This window comes from Marmota flaviventris, chromosome 6 (assembly GCF_047511675.1).
Source record: "Marmota flaviventris isolate mMarFla1 chromosome 6, mMarFla1.hap1, whole genome shotgun sequence".
Lineage (NCBI taxonomy): Eukaryota > Metazoa > Chordata > Mammalia > Rodentia > Sciuridae > Marmota > Marmota flaviventris.
The window spans coordinates 98,664,415-98,678,148 of NC_092503.1; the positions used below are offsets into that span (position 1 = coordinate 98,664,415).

The 13,734-nt window shown below is 32.9% G+C and overlaps 1 protein-coding gene across 1 annotated transcript in view; it reads left to right on the forward strand.

Annotated features, from left to right (window-relative positions):
• Bmp5 (bone morphogenetic protein 5) overlaps window positions 1-13,734 on the forward strand; it is a 115,209-nt gene that overhangs the window by 46,347 nt on the left and 55,128 nt on the right. The window contains exon 2 of the mRNA XM_027938247.2: window positions 7,761-7,953. Coding sequence (XP_027794048.1) covers window positions 7,761-7,953 — 193 coding nt within the window. The remainder of the gene's footprint in view (window positions 1-7,760; window positions 7,954-13,734) is intronic.

A 13,734-nucleotide genomic window follows, 5' to 3' on the forward strand; every position in this document is an offset into this window, starting at 1 on the left:
ATGCATTGGGAAACAAAGTCTCCAACATATGAGCCTTTGGTGGATACTTTACATTCAAACTATAACAACATATATTGAAACAAGTAAAGAAACACAGCTTTATTACCTCAGGGATATTCCCAGTGCTCTATTTTCTTCAGGGCATTGACATAGGAGAAGAGAGTAGCTAAATACGAAAGAAGAGAAAGCAGAAAAATGGGCGTGGGAGACTGGGGTCAAGTAGAAATATTGATCTTGGGATGGGAGAGAAAAAACTTTTGAGGCAGAAACAGCAAACATTACTAGTTGAAACTATGGTATAAATAAAATCTACAGGCTATTCATAGCTTTGTAGTTAACTGTGATTTTGAAGAAATTATTGTGTTTTTTTTTTTTTCCTTTGCATTTTGGGAGAAATAATGGGGATTGTATCTTGTTAGACCAAATGAAGGAGAAGAAAAGAACATTTGGAATATATTAATTTTATTATATCAATCATAGATTAATTGTTTTTTATCATCAATTTAAATGTTGAATGTATTAATTTTTAAGCCAGTTCTTGATATGTTTAGCTATTATGATTATAGTATCCTAAATAATCACCAAGGAGGGCTCAGTGCTGGTTCAGGAAGGCAGGAATAATTATGGACCATTTTCATTCCAATTCCAAAGATTTACTTAGATAAGACTTAATTCTTTGTGCTCTTAACTTGTTTATATTTTTTATTTTATTTTTTTATTGGTTGTTCAAAATTGTTTATATTTTTTAAAAGCGAAATAACATAAACATCTAGGCTCCATCTCCTATAGTTTCTACCATCTCCTTATAATGCCGCTTGGATATGAGTTCCTCAGTAGATCAATCTATTGATGAGGTCAGAGTCTCATCAAATTTCAAAATATATGCATTTTATTTTATTTATTTTAAAAAAATTTAATTTGTTTTAATTAGTTTTATATGACAGTAGAATGCTTTTATGCACTGTGGTATATCATATATAGATGGGATATAATTTCTCATTTTTCTGAGTGTACATGTTGTTAAATCATACTGTTCATGCAGTCACATATATACATACAGTAATAATGTCTGTTTCATTCTACTATCTTTCCTATCCCCACATCCCATCCCCTTTCCTCCCATCATTTCCCTCTATCTAATTAATCTAAGGTAACACTATTCTTCCCTAGTGCCCCCTGCCTTATTGTAAAATAGCATCCACATATTAGAGAAAACATTTGGCCTTTGGTTTTGTGAGATTGGCAAACTGATTTTGGATGATATTATTATTATTATTATTATTATTATTATTATTATTATTACTATTAGCTATCAGAGTATTTAAATTATTTAACTATGTCATCTTTTGTTTTGATATTTTCCTTCTTTATAAAATTGTATTAATGGAGCATGTGTGAGTAAAAATATTTCAACTACTGAAAATTTGAATACCAATTGAAATTGTTCTTTGAAACCAAACTTTCAGGGGTCACTTTGCTTTTGTTCAGGTCACACATTACTGTTATTAAAAGGCTCTCAGGACTTCTGGAATCTGCAGTTTACCACACTCTCTGGAATGGTTATCCATTCGTACAAAACATGTACATATGCATTCACTGACCAATAAATAGGTCTTTATAGGGCCAAGTTTATGTTTCTCGGTGGACTAGTCAGTGAAAGATGTCTTGCAAAATGATACATTTTGGTAGTCACATGATAGATTTACTCTTTTTTTTTGTTTTGTTTTGTTTTTCCCTTTTATTTTAAAATGAGACACAGATAAGTAATAATTCTATGAGTAATCTCTTAATGATTTTTTGCACTCAGCAGCAACCAACAATCTGTATTCTTTCAACAGCTGGCTAGGCTCCTGGGAGAATGCTATCTTTGCCTGCAGCTACTGATCCTAAGTTACAGCTCTTGTGTGGGAGATTAAGACTGATTGCCCATGAATGCATCTTCTTAAAGCTGCACATAAATCACTAAGTAGATAAAATTGTAATCTTCTTTTAATTAATTCTAGTCTTCAGATACTGTAGACAGGAAACTATTTAGCATGGGACATTTCTATTCAATTTCTATTAGTTACAAAGTCATTCAGAGAGGTATCTGTTTGGAGAAAAACAGTCATTAAATTCTGTTATATCTCAATAATAAAAGGTTTCAGTGTGTGTCTTAGAAGTTTAATCTTTGTAGGACTTTGGCAATTTAGAGCATTTATGATGTAGTTTGGTGCTTACAGAAAGGCAATCCTGTTTCCTTTTACTATCAGCCCATTAATCATGGAATGTGATTTTTTTTTTTTTCTGGTACTACTGGGGATTGAACCAAGGAACTTTTGCATGCTATACAAATGCTCTACCATCAAACCAGACTTTTTTTAAAAAAAATTTATTTTGATACAGATTCTTTTTAAGTTGCCTGGGCTGGCTTTGAACTTGCCATCCTCCTATCTCAGCCTACTGAGTAGCTGGGAATACAGACATAAGGCACCATGCCTGGCTGAATTGGAATCTTTTGATTCAAAATTTTACTCCTTGCTTTCTTTAATATTCTGCCTTTTTAACATCAAAGCATAGAAATAAGTTATTTCTCCTTTTCTGCCATAGTAATTCAGTTTTCGGTTGCTCTAGATAGCTGTGGTTTCACAGAGATAGAAGTTTGGGGTGTGCATAAAATCTTAGAAGCAAAAGAAAGTGTATTTACCACCATGATGATGATGATGATGACGATGATGATGATGATAATTTGGGTGGTAAAATGTTTAAATTTTGCTGATCTTTTGATGGATTGTTTTCTGTGAGTTTGTGTGTAATAACAGCTTAATATATATGTATATACATACATATTTACATATATACACATGTATATACAAATATATAGGAGAGTAGTGTTTGCAACAATCAGTTGCTGAAATGTGGGATTATCTAGATGACCTCATATAAGAAAATAAACTGTACCATTTTAAGCTATATATATATGATATGAAAATTTAGAGAGGTACACATTCTTTTTAGATACAGGGATGATGGGTGAATTGATTGATACAGTGTGTGTTTTAAATCTAGCTATACTTGTTCCTAAAATATATTTCTTGTTCACATGAGAGAAATAATATCAATGGTCTGGATAAAGGAATAGTTTCTACTAAAGAAGTAGCAGATCTCAGTAAGTCTCCACACTATGTCCATCCCCTTAGGTAAGTCTGGATCTGAATGAGTTAGCCCTCCTGCTTTTGTTGGTTGGTTGTTTTTGTTTTATTTGTTTTTGATCAGTTAGTAAAAGACTTTTTTAGCACTAAGTAGGACTCAGGCTTTTATGGAGCCTCAGAATAGATAACATTTACTTGTTAAGATAAAGTTGGAAGGCAGTGTGTTGAAGAAGAATGAACAGAGTCCATAAAGAGTGATATTCCCTACTGTAGAAATATCTTAGGGGCCAGAATTCTTGGAGAGAGGAGAACAAAAGCACTTAAAAAATATCTACTTCCCCCCAAAAACAGTCAGATTAATAAAACAATCAACAAAACTATAGCCAGAAAAACACTTAGAATTATATTGATGAGGGGAATTGAAAATCTTGATTCTGGGATGAAATCTTTAACCTTCCAATTATAAATTTTGGGCTCTTAGGCAAGTCATAAATCTGATGAACATAAGTAGGGCTGTGAGAGTTAAATGAGACATGTGTCATACAAACAATACTTAAAGAAGTTACTATGCCTCCAGCCGGTGGGGGGATTCATCAAGATCACACTGGAAACAGAGGACTGGTGTTTGGACCATTTATTCATTCATTTAACTCACAACTGTCCACCTCCTTTTCTGGATCAGGTATTGTATTTGTTAGATGCTAATTACACAGTGGTGAACCCCTTGTTCTCTAGCCTCCTTTTTACTTCCTTGTGTACTTCTGAATGACATTGTTTAAATATACTAACAGTGAACTTGTCTTTAAGTGCAGAAGAGGAGGCTGTCACTACTTAGGTGGTATGGGCATTAACAAGGATTTATAATGAGCTTTAGGAGACAGACATCTATTATTGCCTAGCTGTCATCACCCAATTTCTTATTTTTAAGTCAAGGATATTAATATTTGCCACCTCCCTAGCATTACTATTTGAGGTAACTGAGATTACCCTGTTGAATATTTGTGGGCATCATTAGGAGTGCAAGGCTATATAAATACAAGTCTTATTCCATTACTCACTCCAACATGTCCCATGGAATTTATTGTTGCAATTATGATTTAAAGCAATAGGATCTAGGAATCTGAATCACTAGACAAATCTGCAATGCCACTTTATTCTGTGTGGTATATTTAATACAACATTTTATTAAACTCTTTGAAAATTTGTCCCCTTAAGGGTTTAGGTTAAATAGCCTGGATTAGAAAACTGAAATTTTATAATAACAGCTGAAATTCTAGCTTTCCACTTTATTACACTCACATCTCACATGGGATCCAGAACAGTAGATGACTTTACATAACATGAATTCAATACTCATCTGCATTATGCAGGTGCACACTTTAGATGGGATCCTAAGAAATTAATGTCCCAGCTCTTATTTCTAGGACTGTTAGTTTTTTGGTTTAAATTTCAAATATAGAATTTATCATTAATGAGAAAATTGAATAATTGTTATTATCACTTAGAATTTTGAATACTGTCTTTCTCAATGCAGAAAATACAATAATGCTTGGTTGGTGCATATATCATGGTATATGAAACTCCGTAAGTGGGCTCAGGGACAGAGCAACTAGGCAAACACATGAACATTTCTACAAGAAAGTGATAAAGATTTAAATAAACTAGGATAGACAGAAACTGTAAATCACTTTGTATATCTTAACTTTCAGTTCATATTTCAAATGAGATTAGAGCCAAATTTGATTTTTTAGAATTTTTTTGAATATTAGACTTGGAAAGTCATGGCTTTAAATCTGCATTTTAAAAAAATGGGACAAAGTAACATACAAATAGAAACAGCACATCCTGGCATTTAAGAGTCATAGGCCAAATTCTCAGGTTCAAATCTGTCTTTGAGGCATTTATTCCCTAATATTCCTTAGTTTTTGTTTTATTTTCAAAATGAGCATAATAATTGGACCTATCTTGAAGGCTGTTATGCAGTACAATATTAATAGTAATAAAATGATAAAATGCTTTGAATAATATCTGGAATGTAACTGCTACTTAACTACTGTGACATAATATCATCTGCTTAACTTTAGGATTCCAAAATAAGAAGGGAGTGAGTTAAATTTAGTTCTCTGAAGACAAAATTTGTAGCTAGTTTTAATATTCATACATGCACATTGAGGTATTAGATATCCAATTAGTAGGTATTTTTTACACTTAAAATTTCCCTTTCCTGTGTCTTAGGCAGGAAAATGGAGAAAAGGAAGATGAAGTGCTCATAGAAGTCTGCACTATTGCTAGCAGAAATTTAGAAAGAAAAAAATGTAAATTATGGAAACAAAAAAAAATTAAAATAACCTAAAACAAACAAAAAAAAATTAAAGAGAGAAAGAAAGGGAGAGGGGATTTCATCAAAACAGAGGAGAGATCAGTAGAGTAGATGAAGGGGATTGAAGAGGAAGGAAAAAATGGACAATAGGAAAAGGGAAAAACAGGGGAATGAATCTGACAGAACTTTCAGATATGCATGCAAGAATGTGGCAAGGTGGGTCCCAGGATCATGTATATACACAGGACACTAATTAAAAAAAGAAAAGAAGGAAGTAAACCATAAATGTATTGAAGAGGGCTCTGTGGAGCCAAGGGAGGAAAGCAGGTTGGAGGGAATGCTGGGAACTGAATCAGACAGAGCAGGTTGTGTTTAATACTTTTGTGACAATGTTAGAGTATTTCCTGGTGCTGTATGTAACTAAAATGAATAAATTTTTAAAATGGAATTTTCATCCTTATTTAGGGAAAAATTGATTAATGATCCCTCTGGAAATGGACCTCTCTAGGAATAAGATAATGATATTATTTTCAGCACCCCTGCTGAGCATCGTAGGACAGACATGCCTCCAGATGTGACTGACTTCTGTGTGTAGCTTAGGTATCTGAGGTGCAGGTGGAGATGAGCTTCTGTTGTCCTGACCACGTCCTACTTTTCTAGAGAAAATAAACCAGAGGCTTTGTGGAGAACAAAGGCAAGGACTTTGTGAGCTTCCTTCAGTCACTGAGCAATCCCTGGAACACAGTTTCCTGGATGTTCCCAGATTGTCATGATCTTCTCTATCCTTTAGCTAATTCTTCCTCTTAAACTCCCAAGTCTCATGTATTTATGACCATGTTGATATAATTTCAGTTGAATTTCTAAAGGTATCTTTATCTTAATCAAATTTTTTGAAGCTTTGAATCCATTAATACCATTTGTAACACAATTTGAGCTATAAAATACATCTTTGGAAAAAAATTTTAATTGCTATAGGCTATAATTATACAATACCTTGAATGGACTTTTTGTAACACTGCCCTATAGTATCTGAGATACCTGAAATTTTTAGAAATCTACCAATACTGTGAAGCTTAGCTCCATCAAATGGTAGTCTATTTCATGAATGAATCCTTTGTATGGGTAGCTCATTAAGAAAGTTTCTAGTGTGCACTAAATGTATACTATATCAGGTAATACACTCTCTAACCAAAATGACTCAATAAACCTAAGACTTCTTGTCCTAAATCCTTTATTATTTCTTTAAATTCTCAAGAAAAATATTTATTTGACATTATTTGGTAGGAAGGTTGCTAAATTCTAGTTTCCCCTCTCAATTCTGAGGAAGAAGAGACAGAAGTTTTTGGAAGACTTTATGCTGCACCAGGATAAAGAATTTATAAAATTTGTCAGAAGAAGAAGGAGGAGGAGGAGGAGGAAGGGGTATGGGGAGGAGGTAGGAGAGGGAGGAGGAAAGAAGGAGAAGGGAGGAAGGAGAAAGAAGAAGAAGATTCCATTTGCTGAAGGAGAGAAACTTCTGGGGGAAACATTCTAGAAATAATCTTTCTCTTGGCTATGAAGTTATAGCTGGGCAGGAATAAACAGCTGGGCTTGTGCACAGAGGATGGCTCTAGATAACAAAGATGTCCTGCAAGAAAGGACTTTCAATGTTTTCACCATAAGAAATGATAAATATCTGAGGAAATATGTTTAACTTGGTATAAACCAATTATACAATGTATGCATGTATAAAACATCACATGGTACCTCATTAATATCTATAGTATTTTTGTATCAGTTGAAAATAAATTTAAATGAAAATATAGTATTTCTGTAAAGAATAATTTGTTTTATTTACTTGATCTTTAAAATGCCACTAATACAGTTCTTTGTGCCTCCAGTTCCTTAGCTCTCCTTCCCATTTTCCCCACTGTGCTAAATTCAACACTGACTTACCTGGAATTCTGGAGGTTTCTATGACATCCTCCTAATTCCTGAATGAAACCTTCTGTGTTCTGGTACTTGAAACATACTGGTAATCACTTTACCACCTTCGTTTTCAAAAACGTTTCGGATAGCCTTTCCTTTAGGATCCTGGAATTTGTATAAAACCACAGAGGTTACACTGCTTTTGAACTAAAGGCTGTTGGTTTGTGGAATTTCCTTTAACTGGAAACACATACGAGTCTGTGGTTTTAGTGTTTTCTCAGTTTTATACTATCCTGCTTGTTTGTTTTCATTTTCAAAGGTAGATAATTTCCATATTTTATAAAAAGCTAACTTTTTCTCTTTTTTCTTTCTTTCTTTTTTTTTTTTTTTTTTTGGTTCAGTTGAAAGAGACAAGGATTTTTCTCACCAACGAAGGCATTACAAAGAATTTCGGTTCGATCTTACTCAAATTCCTCATGGAGAAGCAGTGACAGCCGCTGAATTCAGAATATACAAGGATAAGAGCAACATTCGATTTGAAAATGAAACAATTAAGATCAGTATATATCAGATCATCAAGGAATACACAAATAGGTAATAACTTTATATCTAAAATGTTTTTTCTGCAAACAAATGTTAAATCCTTGTTAAAAGTTGTTGATAAGCTATGTGATCTGTCAAACCTTGTTTTCTTTGGGGGTAATGACACTTAGAACTAGGTATAGAAATATTGAAAAGTAAGAGTAATTGATCTAAAACTTTCCTTTCTACTCTTAACACCAATCCATGTACTAAATGGATTCCCCCTGGGCTTTCCAGATCTTTTCATACTGTAAATTTGTCCTTCACCTAGGAAACTGCCATTTTATTCTGCACATATGAAATGTTTAAATAGGATGATTTAAATCATTTGCTGTTCTGTAAGTCAGGGGAGAGCTGCTTTACTTTTCTCCGATACGAGTGTAAATTGTATGTGCCTTCTCATGTGTATTTTGAGGTAAAATGGTTCTTTAGCAACAGGTCCTAACAGTTAACCTTTATATATTCTGTCTAAAGATGCTTAATTAAGAACTGTACTAAACGAAGTATATGAAAACTTCACTGACAATTACTACAAATGAACCCTCAAACATAAGAGCTGAAAAGGGATGTTAGAGTTGTTCTCTGACCTTTAACCTGATATAGAAATCACTTGAATAGCACCTTTTACAAATAATGTTATTTTTGTTGCATATGTATGTTACCTATACAAATGTGTGTGTTGCATACACACCAACTGAAACTCCAATTGAAATCCTATATCTGTCTTCTAGTAGTGTCTATGCATCAGATATAGATCTTTCTTTCAGTGAAATATTGTGTCTTTCTTTGATGAGACAAATATGTTCAAATAGTTTTCCTGTCCCCTCTAAAGCACACTTCTGTCCTTTCTGACTATTTCTAATTCCTGATGTTTAGATTTTTTTTCTTGATCTTCCAGTGTGCCAGTTTCCCAGCAAGTCTTCCATTGGAATACTAGTTCCCCATAATATTCAAAGAAGATAAAAAGCTTCTAAGGTCACAATACATTTGAAAAGCCTACCTGTAAACCATTTTTTTTAGAAGACTCATAACGCAAATCAGAACATTAAGGTCTTAAAAGGGCTTTGTGGTAATGATAAATACCTATTCATTTTATTTGACTGCAGACTTTGGCATGTAGTGTACTCCTGGTGTGTGGTGCTGGGTATTGAACCCAGGGGCACTCTACCACTGAGACACATCCCCAGCCCTTTTTATTTTTCATTTTGAGACAGGGTCTTGCTGTGTTGCCAAGACTGGCCTCAAAATTGCCATCCTCCTGACATAGCCTCCTGAGTCATTAGGAATACAGGCATGTGCCACCCACCTGACTGGTGTATAGTACTTATTAATATCCTGTGGAACACTGGCTAAGCAGAACATATTTTAATATTTACTAATTTATATGCATCATATCATTATTTTTACAGCAGTAATTTTAAGGCATATAGGCCTGTATTCCTATCTCAACTTTATCACTAACTATTTGTCTGTGGGTAAGTAATGTTCTTTTATTTTTTTTAAATCTCAGTTCAGTGGTTGTATTTATAAAATGAGGACACTAATACTGTTTTCTAGTAGATAGAGCCTGGCTTTCATAGTGAATACTGTAATACATTCTTTATATTAAATAATTATAGTGTTTTTTGAAATAAAGTGGAATGAATTGAAAGCAATACTCAAAATATTACTTAATAATAATATTTCCATAATTAACAAATTATTTTATTTCTAATTCTATTTCTTGGATTCTACATCTGGACTGTACACTCCTTAAAGAATGGTTAATGATGTTGGGTATGATGGTGGATACCTGTAATCCCAGCTACTCAGGAAGCGGGGCCAGGAGGATTGCAACTTTTAGCAAGATTAAAAAAAAATTCAAAAGCAGTGGGAATATAGTAGTAGAGCACCCCCTGGGTTCAACCCCAAGTACCAAAAACAAAAAGAAGAAGAACATGAGATAATATCTTAAATTACTTTTACTTATCTCTAGCACTGCTAATTTGCTTAGTTTGAATTAATATTATGAAATAATTATAACTCACTGTTGAGATAATTCTTTTATCAACATATTCTAAAATGTTTGAATTATGTTTATTTTTAGTCAGTCACATATTTTTATACATTTAAATTGTAGATAGTTATTTATTATTGAAAGTACTTTTCACAGGAGCCATTGGTATACCACATTTCTATCTTCTGGAATATATATTTTGATTGAATCTAAATACAGTATTTTTCATTGACCACAATTAAAAGATCTAACATTTATTTATGTCCTGTTGTGGTGTGGGAGGTGCTATGGACCTTTAAGGGGTAGGACTTTAAGTGAGGTCCTTAGATCCTTGGCGCATACCCTTAAAAGGGATTGTAGAATCTTGTTGCCTTGGTTTTCAACACTTGCTTCCTGGCTGATGAAGTAAGTCGACTCTGCCACAAACTCCTACTATGATATGGTACCTTATCAGAGGTCCAAAGCTATGGTGCCAGTCAGTCATGGACTAGAAGTTCCAAAATTGTGAGCTGAAACAAATGTTTTAAGTTAATTATCTCAGGCATTTTATTATAGTAACAAAATTAACTAATACAGGTCTGTGTAAGCACAGGTCTGTGTTCTATGTGTTCAGGATATTGTTTTGAATATCATCTTCTTAAAGCTCTCTTTGAACTTTATTTCACCTATTTTGTAAGAATATGATTCATATAATTTAATACAGGATAAAATGATAAAAACAAATAAATAATAGAAGAGTCTAGTGCTAATAAGTTTTGGATTTATTTCTGAATGAGCTAGAGATGATTTTATTAGTAATACATTTTGAATATTTATGGTTATTGATATCTAGTTTATTGAATGTGCTAGTTTGGGAAATTGTAATACTCTTAAAAATGGGACATTTTCTATCTTGAACCTCATTATTTTCTAATTACACTTGATTTTTAAAATATTACTCTCTAAGTTTCTGAAATTACATCTGTAGTTTCATTTAGTATTATATAATTTGTCTAAATCTTCACTTATTTTGATATATGTTTAAATTACTCTTGGATACAGTATTTTAATAATTTTTTTCCTGTGTCTTTTGAGTTGATTTATAAAATCTAAAGTACATGTATGTATTTGCTTGGAATTCTCTTGCATTGCCATTCTGTATTCTGGTCTGGCAAAGGTTTCTAACCAACTTCCTGAATAGTATTTTTAAAAATTCACTTCAAACAATTAAATATTAATTCAATTCTAGAAAATTTAATATTTTCAACATCTAATATTAAATATTGTTGCTTTTCATATTCTAGAGTTATATTGTATCTATTGTCCCTCGTGGTATTTGCTTTTGCCAATGTATTTGAAATTTTCTTTTACCAGTTATCTTTTTCAAACTCTAAAACTTTCAGACACATTCATGTATATCCTATATTTGAATTTTATATATTGTTGATTAGGTTAGAGACTCTCTGGCAAAACACCTCCATTGTCTTTGAAATAGGCATTTGCCTATTACCAGGAGTTCTTTATTCTTCATAGTAAGAAAATGTAATCCCATGCCTGTATATACAGGATTCACTTTTTGCACTCCCCTTTTTCTTCTATAGAAAAATGTTCAAGGGATAAAATATTTCAGGGTTCTTTTTTTGCAAATTTTCAAGATCACAATTTATATGTAAAACCCAAGCCTAGAAAATGACTAGAAGAAAACATAGGGTAAATGCTTTAGGATGTTGGTCTAGGCAAAACGTTTTTGAATATAACTTCAAAGCCCAGGAAATAAAAGAAAAAATCAACACATGAGATTACATCAAACTAAAAAGTTTCTGTAGCACAATGGAAATAATCAACAAAGTAAAGAGGCAAATTATAGAATGGTAGAAGGTATTCTCCAATTATACCTTTGACATGGAGTTAATGTAAAGAACATACGAGAGACAAATAAGTCAAAAACAACAAGAAAAAAAAAACCAATCTGATTGAAAAATTAGAAAGTGCAAAAGTTCTGAATATATCCTCTCAGAAGAAGACATCCAAATGGCCAAGACATCTATGGAAAAAAAAGAGCAAAAATGCTTAATTTCATGGAGACACAAATCAAAACTACAACCAGATGTCACCTTACTCTACTTAGAATGGCTTTTATCAAGTAGACACAGATAACAAATGCTGGTGGGGATGTAGAGAAAGGGGAACTCTTATACATGGTTCATGGGAATTAAATTATAGCCTCTTTGGAAAACTGGGGAGGTTCCTCAAAAAATTAAAACTAGACCTATCATATGGTCTAGCATTCCCTGTGTTAGGTATATATACTAAGGCTATGAAATTATTATGTTGAAAAGACATCTGCACTCATCATATATTTATTGCAACACTATTTACAAGAGTCAAGAAATGGAACCAACCTAAGTGAAAGTATGGCAAATAAAATATACACCCACTTACTGGGATACTTATCCAGCAATTTAAAGAAAGAATAAAATCCTGTCATTTGCAACAGACCTGGAGATCATGATAATAATTGAAATGAGCCAGGCTCAGAAAGATAAATGTCATTTGATTTCACTTATATGAAAAAATTTTAAAAGCTGAGCTCATAGGTGCCAAGAGTAGAATAGTGGTTTCTAGAGACTAGGGAGGGTAGGAGTGAGAGGATATGGGGAGAGATTGGTTAATGAATGCAAAAATACAGCTAGTGAAGATGCATAATTTCTGGTATAGTATTATATAGAAGGATGATTATAATTAATGATATTGTGTTGTGTAAATCAAAATGGCTTGAAGAGAGAAGTTTGAATGTTGCCACTGTAAAGAAATGATAAACATTTAAGATAGAAAACTAAATATCCTGAGTTGATCATTATACAATGTGTACATATACTTAAATACCATACTGTAATGTATAAATATACAATTATTATCTGTCAATTTAAAAAATCAAAAATAAAAATTTAAGTATGAAAATAATCTAAAATAATATAGCAATATGAGCAAGGATTTGGGGATTTATATATGGGAGAATGCTGTACCTCTTGGAATCTCAGTTTACAAATCTGAAAATAAGAAAAACAAAAGGGTAAGTATTACAGTACAAGAAAAAGTATTTCAGATGTTTGGAAAGGACAAATGTTTAACCCAATGCAAAGACTATAGTTGATATGTAATAAATAAACAGCCAAAATATATTCAGGTGACATAATTGGGGCATCTATTTTGGTTTGGAGAATTGAAAGTTAAAGGAAGAAAAAGTCGGTGTTACTATAGTAGCAATAGACACTGTTTGCTAACACCTATGTTTATGCAAAATAAGGGAAGTTTTTTTATGCTGGGTGCCTTTATTCAATAAATAATTATTTTTATTACTTGATCTTTGATGCATTCAAAAAAAATCAATATGTGTGAAATCAACACCTCCCATTTAATAGCAATTCTGTTAAAGCTCTCTGTGAACAGGGAAGCTGAAAACTCAAATGTTAGATAAATGATCAAATTTTTCTTTAAAATACTCCCTCCTCCCCCGTTTTTGGCACCAGGGATTGAATTTAGGGCACTTTACATTCAGCCACATCCCCATCCCCAGACTTTTTTCATATTTTATTTAGAGATAAGACCTCACTGAGTTGCTTAGGGCCTCACTAAGTTGCTGATCTGCCTTTGAACTTTGGATCCTCCCGCCACAGCTCCCGAGCTGTGGGGATTACAGGCATGTGCCACTGTGCCCATCCTTTAAAACACACTTGAAGTGATATGAAGATGGGCTGGGCTGAGGTGGGGATTTCTTCATAAGTTGATCTAATAGAAATATCAGACACATATACAAG